This window comes from Thermobia domestica, chromosome 3 (assembly GCF_964235325.1).
Source record: "Thermobia domestica chromosome 3, izTheDome1.hap1.1, whole genome shotgun sequence".
Taxonomy (NCBI): domain Eukaryota; kingdom Metazoa; phylum Arthropoda; class Insecta; order Zygentoma; family Lepismatidae; genus Thermobia; species Thermobia domestica.
This window is the reverse complement of record NC_137456.1, coordinates 54,605,926-54,620,663: the sequence shown is the minus strand read 5'-3', so window position 1 is coordinate 54,620,663 and position 14,738 is coordinate 54,605,926. Positions and strand designations below refer to the sequence as shown.

General features: G+C 34.3%; 1 protein-coding gene across 16 annotated transcripts in view; it reads left to right on the top strand.

Annotated features, from left to right (window-relative positions):
* The window catches only part of Rbfox1 (RNA-binding Fox protein 1), a 1,063,832-nt gene that overhangs the window by 1,004,543 nt on the left and 44,551 nt on the right, over positions 1–14,738 (top strand). For all 16 annotated transcript variants that reach the window (XM_081750847.1, XM_081750844.1, XM_081750849.1 and 13 more), the window contains one exon: positions 11,633–11,686. In XM_081750847.1, the coding sequence (XP_081606973.1) occupies positions 11,633–11,686 (54 nt within the window). The remainder of the gene's footprint in view (positions 1–11,632; positions 11,687–14,738) is intronic.

Here is a 14,738-nt window from a genome sequence, read left to right as displayed (position 1 = left end):
TAACTTTTAGATATCAAATTGTGTAACACATCGTGCATGTTGAAGAAAGTGTTATTTCAAATATCTATAAAAGTTCTTATGGGACAAATGCAAATATCAAATATACAATGGTGGTGACATTAAAATTAACCGCAGGTTGTGGTGACTTAATGGTGAAGCGTTCATCTCTGGTGCACAGGATCCCTAGTTCGATCCCAGCTCGCGCCAAGTGGGTTTTGTGATGGACAAACACCGTGTGCGTGGTTTTTTTTATGGGTTCTCCCGTTTCCTTCCACTTTCTTCACCATTTCATTCATTTCTTATCATCGCCATCTCCTTTAGCCTATACGGCATAATCGTGGGACGTAAAATTCAAATATTTCATTTCATTAAAATTAACCATCGATGATGATTGTTTATTTTCGACCTACTTTGGCAGTATAATTGAACCCTGATATTATTGCAAATTTCGTTGTAATTTCACAACTAGATATTGTTTTCTGAGGATATTTTTCTAAAATTATCTATCGTAATAATAAATCATTCTTCCTGAGGAAAAAAAAATAATAAAGAAACACAACTTAAAACTTTGGCTTTTGAAGTACTGTGTTTGTTTTCCGTTTTTTTTTAATTAACGAGTTGTTATTTATTTTTATTTTATTTATTTATTTATTTTTTTTTTTTACTGCATCGTTGACACGATAAAACAAAATTTTGTTATTAGAACGTAACCAATTAAAAAAGAATGAGACACTCGTCATAAGAGAAGCGAAAAATTCTGTAAATTAACGTTGAAGTGCCTCTTGTTCTGCTAATGCGTAAAAGTTTCATAACGAATTGAAGTTGATACTTTTATTTTATTGAGAAACTTATTTTTCGTTGTATATCCACTCAGATTACTTTTCGTGCGTCCACTTTTCAGGTATTGCTTCACTGAGAATTGTAGTGTTAGTGTAAATATTGGATTTCTCCCCCTATGCTACACAACACTCTTAACTTTTCTTAAGTTTCGTGGTGGATATATAGAGGAGGTGAATTTTCAGTTCGGAGCTAGTAAATGTGCAGAAGAGAGAAATAGTCTCTCAACTTGGCGTTTCCTCTCGAGAACTAGTCGCGAATGGAGCTGAATTATGGATCCGGGTCGAGCTTCCACTCAAGAGATTTCTTCCACCCTCCAACCCTCTACCCCTTCCCCAGTTGCTACATTCGAGATTCTGATCGTGTGGCAAAGGTTGCCAGAATATCAAGGGTTTTCTTCCAAGTAAAACGTGCTGTATAAAGCTCATAATTCCTGATAAATGCTATAATTCTTTTTCAAGTATATCTGGACGCGACATGAAAATTCGAAACATGCAAACAAAAATAGAGATCTTTTAACGTTTAGCATCATTAGCATTAATGACCACGCAAAATTTCATCCATTTTGTGTTTTCCTTATTTCTCATTACCATAATATTCTAGTTGAGTAAGCTTAACATATGTATTTTACTATTCACAATTGCAGAATGTAATTTTAACTTTTGTATCTATCGTCTTCGTCTGAGAGAGGTCTAAAATATTGATCTGAAATGCAATTAGTGCCATTTTTATTTCTTTAAAGCTAAAGGTGAAAGAAGGAAAATAATGTATCATGAATGAAACAGTTTATGTGATCATTAAATCGCGCTCAGTGCACCATTTCTTAGTCCAGCTTCATCAATTTAGCCCACAAAAAATTAACCTTTTTAGGGCATTCTATGAAAGTATTATTATAAAAAGTTCTTTTTTTAGTTATTGTAAGGTAATCTAGAAAGTATTGAGCTTTTTGCGCTCGAGAATGGTCTAGTGTCCCAAATCTCAGGGTATATGAGTTGCAGCAGGTCAGGGCTAACGTAATTTGACATTTGAATCTAGTTGATGTCCAAGAAGTATTAGAATTCTTACAATCAAACGTAAAGTATTGCGCCGTGAATATGGGTGATCTTTCCGTAAAACTGCGATATATTTTACAATTTTATTTTGATAAAGGCGCAAATTCTGCGCAGGCCTGTGAAGAAATTTGTGCTTTTATAGGCAAGATCGTTATCAGAAGCAAGAGCCAAAAAATGGTTCTTTCACCTCTCTTTCTGGAAATTTTGATCTCCAAGATGCTTCTTCCATGAGCTATCTATCAATCACAGTAAAAAGTGGATGATATTCTGGTAAAAGCCGAACAAAACCAGTAAGCATTGTAATCAGGCATAACTCTTCCAATGACCTTAATATCCATAACAAACAATATTAAACCATTTGACGAAAGAGAAGCTCGAGCTTGACTGCCACATTATCTTACTCAAGAACATTTGCTTCATCGAAATTTCCATCTGTGAATCTACTGAAACGTAAGAAACTCGAGCCATCTGGCGCGGGTGACCACAAATGATTTTAAAAAATCGCGTGCAGCATGAGCTGCAGCCATCGGATAAAACGATAGGCTCCGACCTGTACTTGTCAATAATTAGCGCGAGTGAATCTATAAGCCAATAGAAACGGACGAAATTGACCAACAGAAAGGATGTCGTATACCATGCTGCATACATCTTTAACGACCAGTCGGAAATTAGGAGAACTTAGCTGGGAGATTTTAATGCATCCCGCGTATAACCAAAACCTGGTACCGTCAAGCTATCATTTGTTTCGGCCTCTGCAGAACGACCTGAATGGTGCAAAGTTAGTTCGAAAAGAGGCTTGTGAAAACCATGTGTCACAATTTTTTGACCAGAAACCACAGAACGACGGGATTATAATGTACCCGTAAAAGTGATAAGAAAGCGATTGAATCAGAAGTGTATATGTTCTTTCATTTATTTTCAAATCACAATAAGTGTATTCTCAGTTTGAATCTTCAAAGGCTCAAGACAATCTGATAATTTACTTTCTAGTCTTTGTTCATTATCCTGCAATTAATTCTTTACTGCTAACTTAACTTCAAAATAAAGTCAAACTTCTCAATAACGGACTCCGATTGGGCATGGTAGTTTGTTCGTAAATGAGATATACGAATATAGGCTAATATCAAAATACTCTGTGTTCGAATAGCTTGAGGAATGAATGGGGGAGGATGTGTTTATATGAATGTATACTGAAAAAATATTTCCTTCTCAAGTATAATTCATACCTCATATAAATGCCCCTTAATTCACTTCATGTCTATATTAAATGTAAATGTATAAAAATAGCCCATTTAGAACACACAACACTGTTTATAAATACTAAAAGTTTTAAACAACACTAACCAATCATGACGGTTTATGAATTTCTTGGGAAAAAGTCTGCAATATCTGTCTGCCATGTACCCTGAGGACACTAGTTTTTGATCGGAATTTGTGCTTCTATAATTGCTTCATCAATGGAAGATATATATATATATATATATATATATATATATATATATATATATATATATATATATATATACAGGATGGTAAGAAAGTATTTGAACAAACAACAAACTTCGGGATCTGATTCCCAACACCGAAACCAACAAAAAGTCCTGTGGAACTTTCGTCAGTGAGGGATAGTTTCGGCGATATAAGGTGCCGAAACCGTGGGAAAATGAACTTCAGAGGGCTGTAATTCAAAAACAGCGCAACGTAGAAACTTCGGGTTAGAACATGACACTCGAAGTCATACCTGCTCGATTGAAAAATGTATGTTTCAAACTTCCGCAAGATGTGTGCAAGGGATTCTCCAAAGGATCGCAGGGATTACTTGACAGGTGTAGGGAATCCCTCGCACACATCTTGCGGAGGTTTGAAACATACATTTTTCAATCGAGCAGGTATGACTTCGAGTGTCATGTTCTAAACGGCACTCTCTACGTTGCGCTGTTTTTCAATTATATCCCTCTGAAGTTCATTTTCCCACGGTTTCGGCACCTTATATCGCCGAAGCTATCCCTCACTTACCAAAGTTCCACAGGACTTTTTTTCTTTCTTTCTTATTTAGGTGTCGGGAATCAGCTCCCGAAGTTTGTTCAAATAGTTTCTTACCATCCTGTATATTTTCAAATTGAAAACTGTATTTCATATGCTAAATTAGTATGAATTGTGAATAATTCTTGTCTATTATGAAGAAGTTACTTAAACGTTCGGGGTAAAAGAAGAGTGCCATGTATTCGTAAAAGAAAGGGTTCTTTCTCATGATACTTTTCGGGGGGGGGGGGAGGGGGAAGTCAGGACAAAAAGGTTGCCCATATTGTAGAATCGTCCGTTGTTGAGACGTATCCATCAATGTTAAGGGATTTTCACTGTTCTACGGGGCACGGTGGCTCAGCGATGATGCTCACCTGTGATGCGAGAAGTCCCAGTTTTTCTCAAGGTTTTCCTGTCTCCTCTCACATCCTCATTTCACAAACTATTTCATAAAACATTCACTTTCATTAATCATCTGTCTTTTAGCTTAAGGACATAACCGAGGACATCTAATTGAATATTATACTTTAAAAAACGTACTTAAAGGGAGTTAAAAGCAAGAATCCTTAATTGAGGAACAGCATTTTGTGTATTGTACACTTAAAATCTTCCCAGAGATTTTCCCCATTACTATGTAATGTTTTAACTTAAATTTAAATCTGACCAAACCACATTAACAATTTCAAACTTTAATTAGTTAGTCTTTAAATTGTTTTGAATTCTTAATGAACTAATTACACAACTCTCCCTCCCCCCCGCACACACATAGATACAAATAAAAGTTATGTGCACCGGGTCCCAGGGTATGGTGATATGGACTCCTTGTATTTTGTTGCGCAGAATCCAAATTTCGAAACCCCAGGACAATCGACCGTGTCAATTTTTTATGGGCGAAAAACTTTGAGCGATTTTGGAAGAGAGGACACACGTTTTCCGCCCATAAAACAAAATTCAAAATTGCTCAAGGTTTCTTGGCCACAAAAAAATTGACATGATCAATCCTCCTGGGGTTTCGAAATTTGGATACATCAAATCCATATCCTGGGATCTGGTCCACAGAACTTTTATTTATTTTGTATATCTGTGTTGTTGTTCATATTATTCCATATTGTTATCGTTAAAATGAATTTGATTAACCCTTGGTAATGATCCTACCCATACTCACTTTTTCATTTCTAAGGGTATTGGGGAAAAATATTTTCTGTAGGAAATTTTCTGATACACTAACTTAAAAGTATTGTGTACTGGAATAGTTGGTGTTTTCAAGAATCCTTTCTTCTTCTTCTTCTTCTTCTTCTTATTATTATTATTATTATTATTATTATTATTATTATTATTATTATTATTATCTTGAACTGTTTGAAATGAACTTATGGTATGTGCAATTCTGAAAACAATAACTATTTTACTTTATTCACTGTGCAAGACATTTTGTGTATGCGGAAAACGTATCTACGCTCACAGAAAGCTTGATGTAGAACTGTCGTTGGGAGATTCCCTTGAGGATCACAAGAAGGGGAAATGAATAAAAAGAAAACAAATAATTGAGGATGGGAGGAGGAGACTTTCGTTAAATAAAATTGCTTTCTTGCGTTTCTTTTCTTTTCTTTCGTAGTGCCAGAAAAGAGACTGATGCCTGCTTTTACTAAAGCCTTTTACGTGTTTCGTGGAAATTGAAATTCATGCTCCAATTGTTATTGTAGTTTGGAAGCGCAGTGGGTAAAATTCTCGACAACGGATCTCGTTGACGAGTTGGAAGCAAAAGAGAACAGGATCCGTATACCCTGTAAGACAAAAGAACAATATTAAAATCTATCATTTGGAGAGACATTTGAAAGCCATCAAGTCTGTCTAATGTCTCACTTTATGTGCAGAACCAGTTGAAGTTTTAGTTGAATGTCTTAGCTTCTGGGGTGTTAACTTCCTTTTACAAAACTGACATTATGCATTATACGGAACTTGACATCTAAACGTGGGGATTCGAACCATATCTGCAACTGGGGATCAAACCCAAATTTCCTTCATCAAAGACAAGAATGCTAACCATCACTCGCGTACCATAGTTTCTTGCTTAAGAATGCTGTCATTTTTAATACTTTGCATTGATCTTATTATTGCATAATTTATTTTAACGTATTTTATTATTCTGTTTACTCAGAGGAAGCGGCGATTCCACAGGATTTTCGTCTATTTTGTAATCACCTAAAATTAGTATCCTGGTATAAGCAAAAAAGAATTAAAATATCTTACGTTGGACACAAAGGAACTTGTATAGTGTAATGTAAGCAGTGTATACATATCATTTATTTTGACACCACAAATTTCATAGCTTATATTATTGAGATTAGGATGTCAACAAATGTTTATCTCTTTACGTATTGGTTCCTCTTCAGTGCAATATTCTTGTAAATGAAGGCCAACAAGTTAGAATAGCGATAGTAGTAATATTATGAAGTTCGCTTAGTAATAATTCCAGATAGCCAATTAGTTGTTTATTTTATTAGGATAATTTCAGATAGCCAATCAGTGGTTTATTTTATTAGGATAATTTCAGATAGCCAATCAGTGGTTTATTTTATTAGAACTACTAACTTCTTACGTATTATAACCATGCGCACTATCACATCTACATTATTACATTACAAAATCTTTAAGCACTATTCTCTTTATCGAAATCTCTCATCTAAATAGCTGAAATTTTCTTAACGTAAATGTTAAACATTTTTGTAGTTATAAAAACATAAAGATTAAACAACTTTTCTCTTTTGATTATCCCATTACTGGAACTACAGAGTAGGTCATTATAAGTCATGAATCTTTGACATATATCGATTAATGTTTGCTTGTTCTTTCCGCAGACGACATAGGGTTGTTAGGGTTGTTCAAAATCGCTAAGCAAGAACACTCAAAGCGACGATTGTATTTCATTCAAGCATGACTGGAAAGTAGTTCTCAATATTTTCCAGTTGATAACTAGTTTAACAGAATGTCTTCACAGTAGTGCATCTGGTCATGATCTGTTCAAGGGTTGGTCAGGCTTTAGAACAGCCGTAACTGTGAGTTACCTGTTTAATACAAAAAGCTAAATTTGGATCGTCTACGTTTTAATATTATGGAGGATCGTGAAGTGTTATTTTGAATGCACTTCTCCGATTATATCACTGTATTTTTTTCTGCCATTAATGAACAATTAAAGTACATATGATATGTTTAGTATTTCAATTATCTGAAATTTCCGTTCATATGTCGCCAATTTATTAGTCGACTGCGAGCATTCTTTAAAATAAAATGTAGCTCTGAAAACTAAAGAAGTTAGCCATAACTGCTCTGAACAGTGCTAAATAGTACAATAACAGATTAAAACATTATACAAGGTATTACAAAAAATTGTCATAATATTTTGGCTATCTGTGGTTGGAAGTGCATAGTTTCGTAGTTACAGGATGCTGAAAACGCGAAAAAAAAAAAAAAAAGAACTTTAAAGGTCCATAGTTGCACTACTATATAGGACCGATCGTAGTCGGGTCAAGATATCACTAATTAACTTGTATGTGATTATCCAAATATCCATCTTTCTGAACCTCCGGTACTTGTATAATCATTTTTAGAGAGATTGTTTGGAAATGCTTGATCACTCTTCAACTATCTCTCAAAAAAATTGGTGTGCAAGTACTGAAAGCGTTCTTAAACATGAATATTTGGATAGTTCACATACCAGTTCCTCAGTGATGTCTTGACGCGACTACAATGGGTCCCATAGTGGTGGAGCTATAAACTTCCAAAGTTCACTTGTTTCATTTTTTTCGGCATTCTGTAACTCGGAAATTATCCACTTTTGAGCACAGGTCCATATAAACTTTTTTTTCCTGTTTTGATATGAAGAATCTGTTCACAAAATATTGTTACACATTTTTTGTGACACCCTGTATAGATACCATGCAGGGATGTAATAGGGCATATATCCACGTAATATTCTTACAGTCCAACGTATATTCATCTTAAATTTACGAAAGTACTAATGTATACGATGGGTATACGCCATATTTTGAAAACTGTCGTGTGTGTATCTTCCAAAAATAATAAAGTCGGTGTATTACGTCAGTGACGGTATGTTATACCAAGAGCAGATCCATGTGGTTCGTATCCCACGTTACACTATAAGTCCACGCCTCGTGATGAAAGGGACGCTAAACTTCAATCTAATTTAATGTAATAAAAAGCTTGTCTGTCAACGTGCAGCCATTTTTAAACGGTGTGACTGAACCATTGGTCCCGGGAGAAAGTTAAGACTTCATGCTTGATAGAAATGTTTACTACGTATATATTTCAAAATAGTAGCAGTAAGTAACTGTTTTTGGTTATTTGATAGGCAATTACAATTCCTTAGGTAATGTTTCTGTATAATCAGAAATACCAAGTATTTGCATTAGCTATTAAAAAGAAAGAAGATGTGCCGTAGGATTTTAAATTCCTCAGTTTAGAGTGCAAAGAACTGAAAAAAAGATAGAACTCGCCTGTGGCTAGAATCTAGAAATACCAATCAGATCAAACATTATGGTCGTAATCAAGAAGCATGTATATTCTACTTGTATGTTCTTATACAATTCGTTTCGATTGTTGAGATTTGGTTTCCTTAGTTAATAATAGCATTTCCATTATGTTTTCAACTTTCGTAATCTGTTTGGAGAGATACAATTAAGCCATTGTGTACCATTTTGATTTAAATCTGATTTTTTTTCGGTCCTAGCGGTACTAAATATGTGCATGTTTAATAAAAAAAAAACGAAAGGGGAGGGGGGAATATATATAAACGAAAGTAAGTGACTGTTGAATTTAAGTAGCAGATAATCCGTCAAAGCCTGTTAATGCAAGTACTGCGGTATTCTCCTCTTATCATTTCGACGAAAAGACTCTCCTCTCTTTCTCGGAGTGTCTGTGTTTGGATATCGATCAGTTTGCGGCCCCGAAGCGCGCTCCACAACAGAGAGGCTGCTCAATGAACAGACGACCGACCATTCCCGATTGGGTCTCTCTGTCGTTTCCAAGTCGACACGTGCCACCAGTACTGGAAAAAAAAATCAAAATAAGAAAAGCTTAAAAACGAAATGGAGATGTACAATCAGCGGGATAAATTTCTCAGTACATAAAACCCTGCAAAGTGAAAGTATATTTTTAAGATCAGTATCTTACGACCAAAGAGGAAAAAAGAAAGAAGAAAATATTCAGTTTGCAAGCTACAAGTTTGTCGATGTATCAGCTATGTATGTATGGTATCCTGTCAAATGTAAATATTTTTATTTACTGATACTAGGGGAGTAGAAAACTCGTGAGTTTCTTAAGTTCTTCTCACATTGGTAATTGAGCGTATGGAACACATTTTATATATGTATATATAAATGGTAACATCGCACATACAGAATTTAAACTTACGGAGGGTTGGTTGGAAGACATATGAAACACAGAAGATCACAGGATAATCTCGTAACTGCCAATGACGACTGAACTCGTCATGAGAATTTCGTTTGTATTTGCAGTCTGACGACTACGTTCGCCATAATAAGATTCGTACTGGGCGGGACGAATTAATACGAATAGATTCGTGTTTTCCGTGGGACGTAAAACTTAAAAGATTTCATTTAATTTCATAATATGTATTCTTAACACATTTATTTCCCATTCAGATGCAACTTTCTGATTCGGATACTCCCCAGTTAACAGGTTAATAAAAAAAAAAAAATACGTGGCATATAGGGTTAATATACTAACTATTGTAATATTAAAGCGTTTATATATATTTTCACACCACCGTTATAACATAAATATGTGAACAACAGCGTGGAGGGTATTCTTAAGCCTTAGCCCCGAAAAAGAGTACCCGTAGAATGTAATGGAAATATCGGCTAAATGAACATTTTACAGGTTAGATTTTTATATTTATATTTTCTCACATTCTTTAGTTGAGTATACGTTCAGAAAAAAAAAAATGACACTATTTGCAGTTCAATGATGGTTTTATATTCAAGAAATCTAAGGCACAGTGTTTTCTAACTACAATTTCTAGAATATAGAACTAATGGTGATCCTTGTTCACATTTTCATTAAAGTGCTCCATGAAGTGTTTACATAATATTGTGTAGATTCCTATGATACATTGAAGTTACATAAATTAAGGTCACCCTGAATTTTACAGTTGTTGAACACATTAAAAAGACTTGAATAAATAAATCAAGTTAACATTACAATTTTACAACACATCTTTTCTAAAATACAGAAATTATAATCTCGAATAGTTATTACTAAGAAAAATTAAAAAAGTAGTTAAGAAATTTATACAGTAAAGTAGAAATGTGTTCACAAGAACTGAAATGTAGTTATGAAGTGTGAACATTACTCCACTTCTCTTTAAATTAATAATTGATATTGAAGCATTGGTCCCAACGTGACATCAAGTTTTTTCCTATACCCGTAGAGTAGAATTCATTCGGTTGAGCTTTATACTATTCACGCACAGCTGTGATTATCTCACTGTTGCTGCAGAAAGATTGGCCGGGAAAGGTATACCTTTAGTGATCCGAAAAGATGAAAGTCTGACGAAACCACTTCTGAATTGTATGGTAGATGCATCAGATTGAAGTTAAAAATTTCAATACTGTTGCAGTAACATGTGGACGCGTATTGTTATGCAAAATGATTACCTCATCCAAAGACTTCGTGGGACGTTTTCGATTCAGATCAACTCAGAGGATCTAGTGTGGCACAATACACAGCAGCATTGACGGTTTGTCCTCTCATTGCAAAATCAGGGAGAACCACACCCTGGCTGTCCCAGAAAATTGTGAACAAATCCTTTTCTGTGGACGAGACTGTCTTGAATTTTTGAGGGTGACAGCAAGATTGTGTATTTTCCCACATCATATACTGGCATTTTCATTTCGGGTATAGTGAAACATCCACGATTCGTCATCGGTAACAATACGATGGAGAAAATCTTGTCCATTCTTTACGTACCAAATGCTCAAAACTGCATGCCATCTGGTTTTCCATGTGCAGTGGTGGGAGCTGTCTGTGGACCCATCTCATTGATACTTTGTACTGGGTAATATCTAAGCACTTCATGGATGATGCTCTATGCATTGCCATATGAAATACCCATTTCATACTCTTGTTTTTTGAATGTTGCCCTCTAGTCTCGTTGAATTTCTTCATTCACATCGTCAGCATTCACCTACGGGGGGAGGGGGGTGCGGCCGTCCGGAAAGAGTTTTATCAAACAAACGCGCCCTGAGGACTTCTTTTATCAATTATATAGACGTGTGTGAATGTCATTCGTTTGTCATCATATGTTGCACACAAATCATTTTTGATTTGAGGTTGTTTCTGACCTTTTGATCACAGAAATCTGATCACATTCCAGTGGTTTGAACATCTCGAGCTAAGATGCAATTTCAAAACGACTGCCGTTTAGTGTACGCGAGAAACACACATCTCCTATCTTACGGAGAAGTGAAGTAATACATACATAAAATGTTAAAATTAAAGTATTGAAACAGCTCGTAAATACTGATTTAATAAGGATGTATTAACTGTAAAATTAAACGAACAAACTTAACATGTGAATAGTTCATTGACAAACATGTTTAAAGTTTGCATAACAGTAAATATTGCTTTGCAGTTTTAAAATTTGTCAAGTGGATTGTAATTATTTTTTAATTGTTTTACAGCAATTCGGCCCAATTCTTGATGTAGAAATAATTTTTAATGAAAGAGGTTCGAAGGTATGTATTTTTCTTTCTTTATGATTTTTGTGTGTTTATATCACAATTATTAAAAAAAAAAAAAAAAAAAGAATGAAGAATTAATGTTTTCAAAAGAAGAAATCATTTTGATATACAAAGTTTCAAATTAAAGAATTTGCTTTAAAAATATAGAAACAAAGTAAATGGTAAAAGAATTTCAAAGTTAATTTCAATGAAATGCAGTTATTTTCGAATTAAAATTAAAAGGTTTAATTTCACTTTGTGCTTTCCACAGAAACAAAAGGGTCATGATCTTAAATTAATTGCAAGAATACGTGATTTCTTCAAAATTACTTTGTTCTCTACATAGATCCATAATACTGTTCTTGCATGTTGTTCTCAAGTAGAAGGCATGTTATCTGTAAATTAAAATTTAAAAGAATATATATTCATACAATGTTATGTTGTTATAGCTGGCATCATTTCTCATGTGCATGTACATTCTCTGCAATATTTATTTGATTTCATGTTTTTAATCACTGGAAGAACCCATTACAATCTTATTAAATACTTTATACGTAACTGTTTTACATGCACTGGAGTTATTTCTTAATTTGTCTTCTGAAAAGATTGTTAGTTTTATATGTGTACAGTCGGCTTAAAAACTGCATATCCACCCTTAATATGGATAGTTTTTATTTGATTTATAATTAATATTCTTTTGTCGTATAGAAACTCTCCATGTTGTCTTTCCAAGGTATAAAACCTTCTGAAAAAAGGTTTGTCCATATGGAAGTATTTTAAACACGATATATCGCTTCAAGGGAGATGAAGTATGCACTGTTTCAGCTAGCTGTACAAGTGTAGATCATGGGCGGAGATAGCCGAGCCTTGTTGGAGGCAGGGGGAACAAAAGGAAATTTTGTGTCCAGATAAATATACAACCCTAGGGAGGAATTACTTCCTCATGATCATCTTTATATCTCCGCCTATGGTATAGATTACCACAGTTGATTGTTTCCGTGTAATAAAAATTTCTTGAAATGTTTACACAATCTAAACATATAGATTGTTTGTGTTTGAGTTAGTAATTTCAAAGATGTCATATTTGAAGCTAATAAGATGTTCTTTTTCAGATTTAATTTAACTCTTTATCTGTTGAAACAAACAAGTATACATACAAGTGCTGCATATGTGATAATTATATTTTTTTACAGAGAAAGAAAATTATATTAGTGTGGTTATAGTGAATTTTCCGACTCTAGAGGTAAACTGTTGACCAGATTAGCATAAACCCCCTTACGTAAGCATTATTAAGGGCATGGGAAAGAAAAATAATATATAGATAGGGACCTGAACTTGCCGTTTTAACGATAACAAAAAATTGCGGGAAGCAAAATAAAAGTCATACAAATACGTCTAGAAACATTGAAGGAATGATCTTTTTCTGTATTTGAATCGCGAAATAACATAAATATGGACAATTTGTCAGAATAACACTAAGTTTTACCTAATATACAAACAAAATCGCGAAATGACATTATTCTGTTAAAAATCTAGTGTCTCAAGAGGTGAAAAACGTAAAGGGGATTGAAAGAATCTTGAATCAGGAGCTAGTGAAAGCCTATGTTTGGCTAATAGACGTTGTGAAGGAATCATTTGATAACAAGAAGCACACGAATCTTTGGAAAATCTGTGTGCACTTGAAATTGTACACAAAGAGTTTGCTGCTTACGCTATTCAAGCAGTGTTATTACCTGCCCCGAGCGTAGACTCTGGAAGAATTTTCTCAGAACACAATGTTGTGATGACAGTGAAAAGGCAAAATCTCTCAGAACAAAATGGGTATATATGTGTATCCAGTGATTAAAATAATTTTGTCCTTCGAGAAGTGAGAATAGAAACAGAACTGCATGTTCGGTACGAAGTGAAGGATATAGAAATGAGTTGATAGCATTTATATACTTGTTTGGTAAAAGTGCAATTTGTCCTTATCAATCGCACATTGTGAATGGGGAAGGGAATGTAATATTTTTTCTATTTGTAAGTGAACTTCAGAAAATATTAAATTATTTCTGTGTGATTCAAAATTTAATGATTTTCTAATAAATATTTTACACGCATTTTTCTCAATTCATGTGAGAATCGTACCCATTAGTCTATTATTTGTGTTGGTGCCTGGTTAAGGTAAAATATTTTTCTATAACAGTCACAGAAAATTATTTCTTCGAAAAATAACACCAAATTTTGATAATAAAAATAATAAAACCGAATTTAAGGGGAAAATACGAAAAGTACAGGTCTCTATGTATAGGTTATTCCAGTCAACATGAAAAAAAAGTTTATGAACATAATATACAATGTATCAATTGTGACAGATATCTGTTTACCTAACATCCGTTAGGCTATATTACGTTCTTGAAATATTCCTTATGTGTATTCAGAACAGTTCGAATGCGTGGAACAGCTTGCTCCACTGCTGTACGAAACATCTCCATGAATTTACTCGATACCGTTCTGGATATATACTCCTTTTGAGATAGGATCACGGATGAATGTTCCTCTGATACACCCTGTCTTTTGCAGGAGCCCTCCCCCCCCCCCCCACACACACCATTTGTAGCGCATAATCTGGTCATTCCTTTACGAACTTCTGTGGGCTATTTTCAAGTTCCTATTATAGTTTTCCGTCTAGAGTCTGTTGAATAACGAAAGTTTATAATACCCTGTGTATGTATATATTTATGCATTCATAATCTGGTGTTATCCCTGAATTTATTAATATTTTAATAAAAGGTTCAAATTTAGTATTGACAACCAATAATTTGTCCCCCTTCTACCAGAAGATTTATTAATGTTGTATATGAATCAGGAAATTGAATAATTGAAGACACGAGTGGATGTTGGCAAAGCACAAATTTGATTAAATTATTGAAAATCAATGTAATTCTTTCTTTCATTTGTTGCTAAATTGCAATGTTTCTTCCTTCGGTGAGAAAGCTAGTTATATTCCTAGAGAGAGAGTAACCTACATGAGATCCCTCGTTAAGTGTAAGCCTACATCTTACATAGACTTTTTGCTTTACAAGGA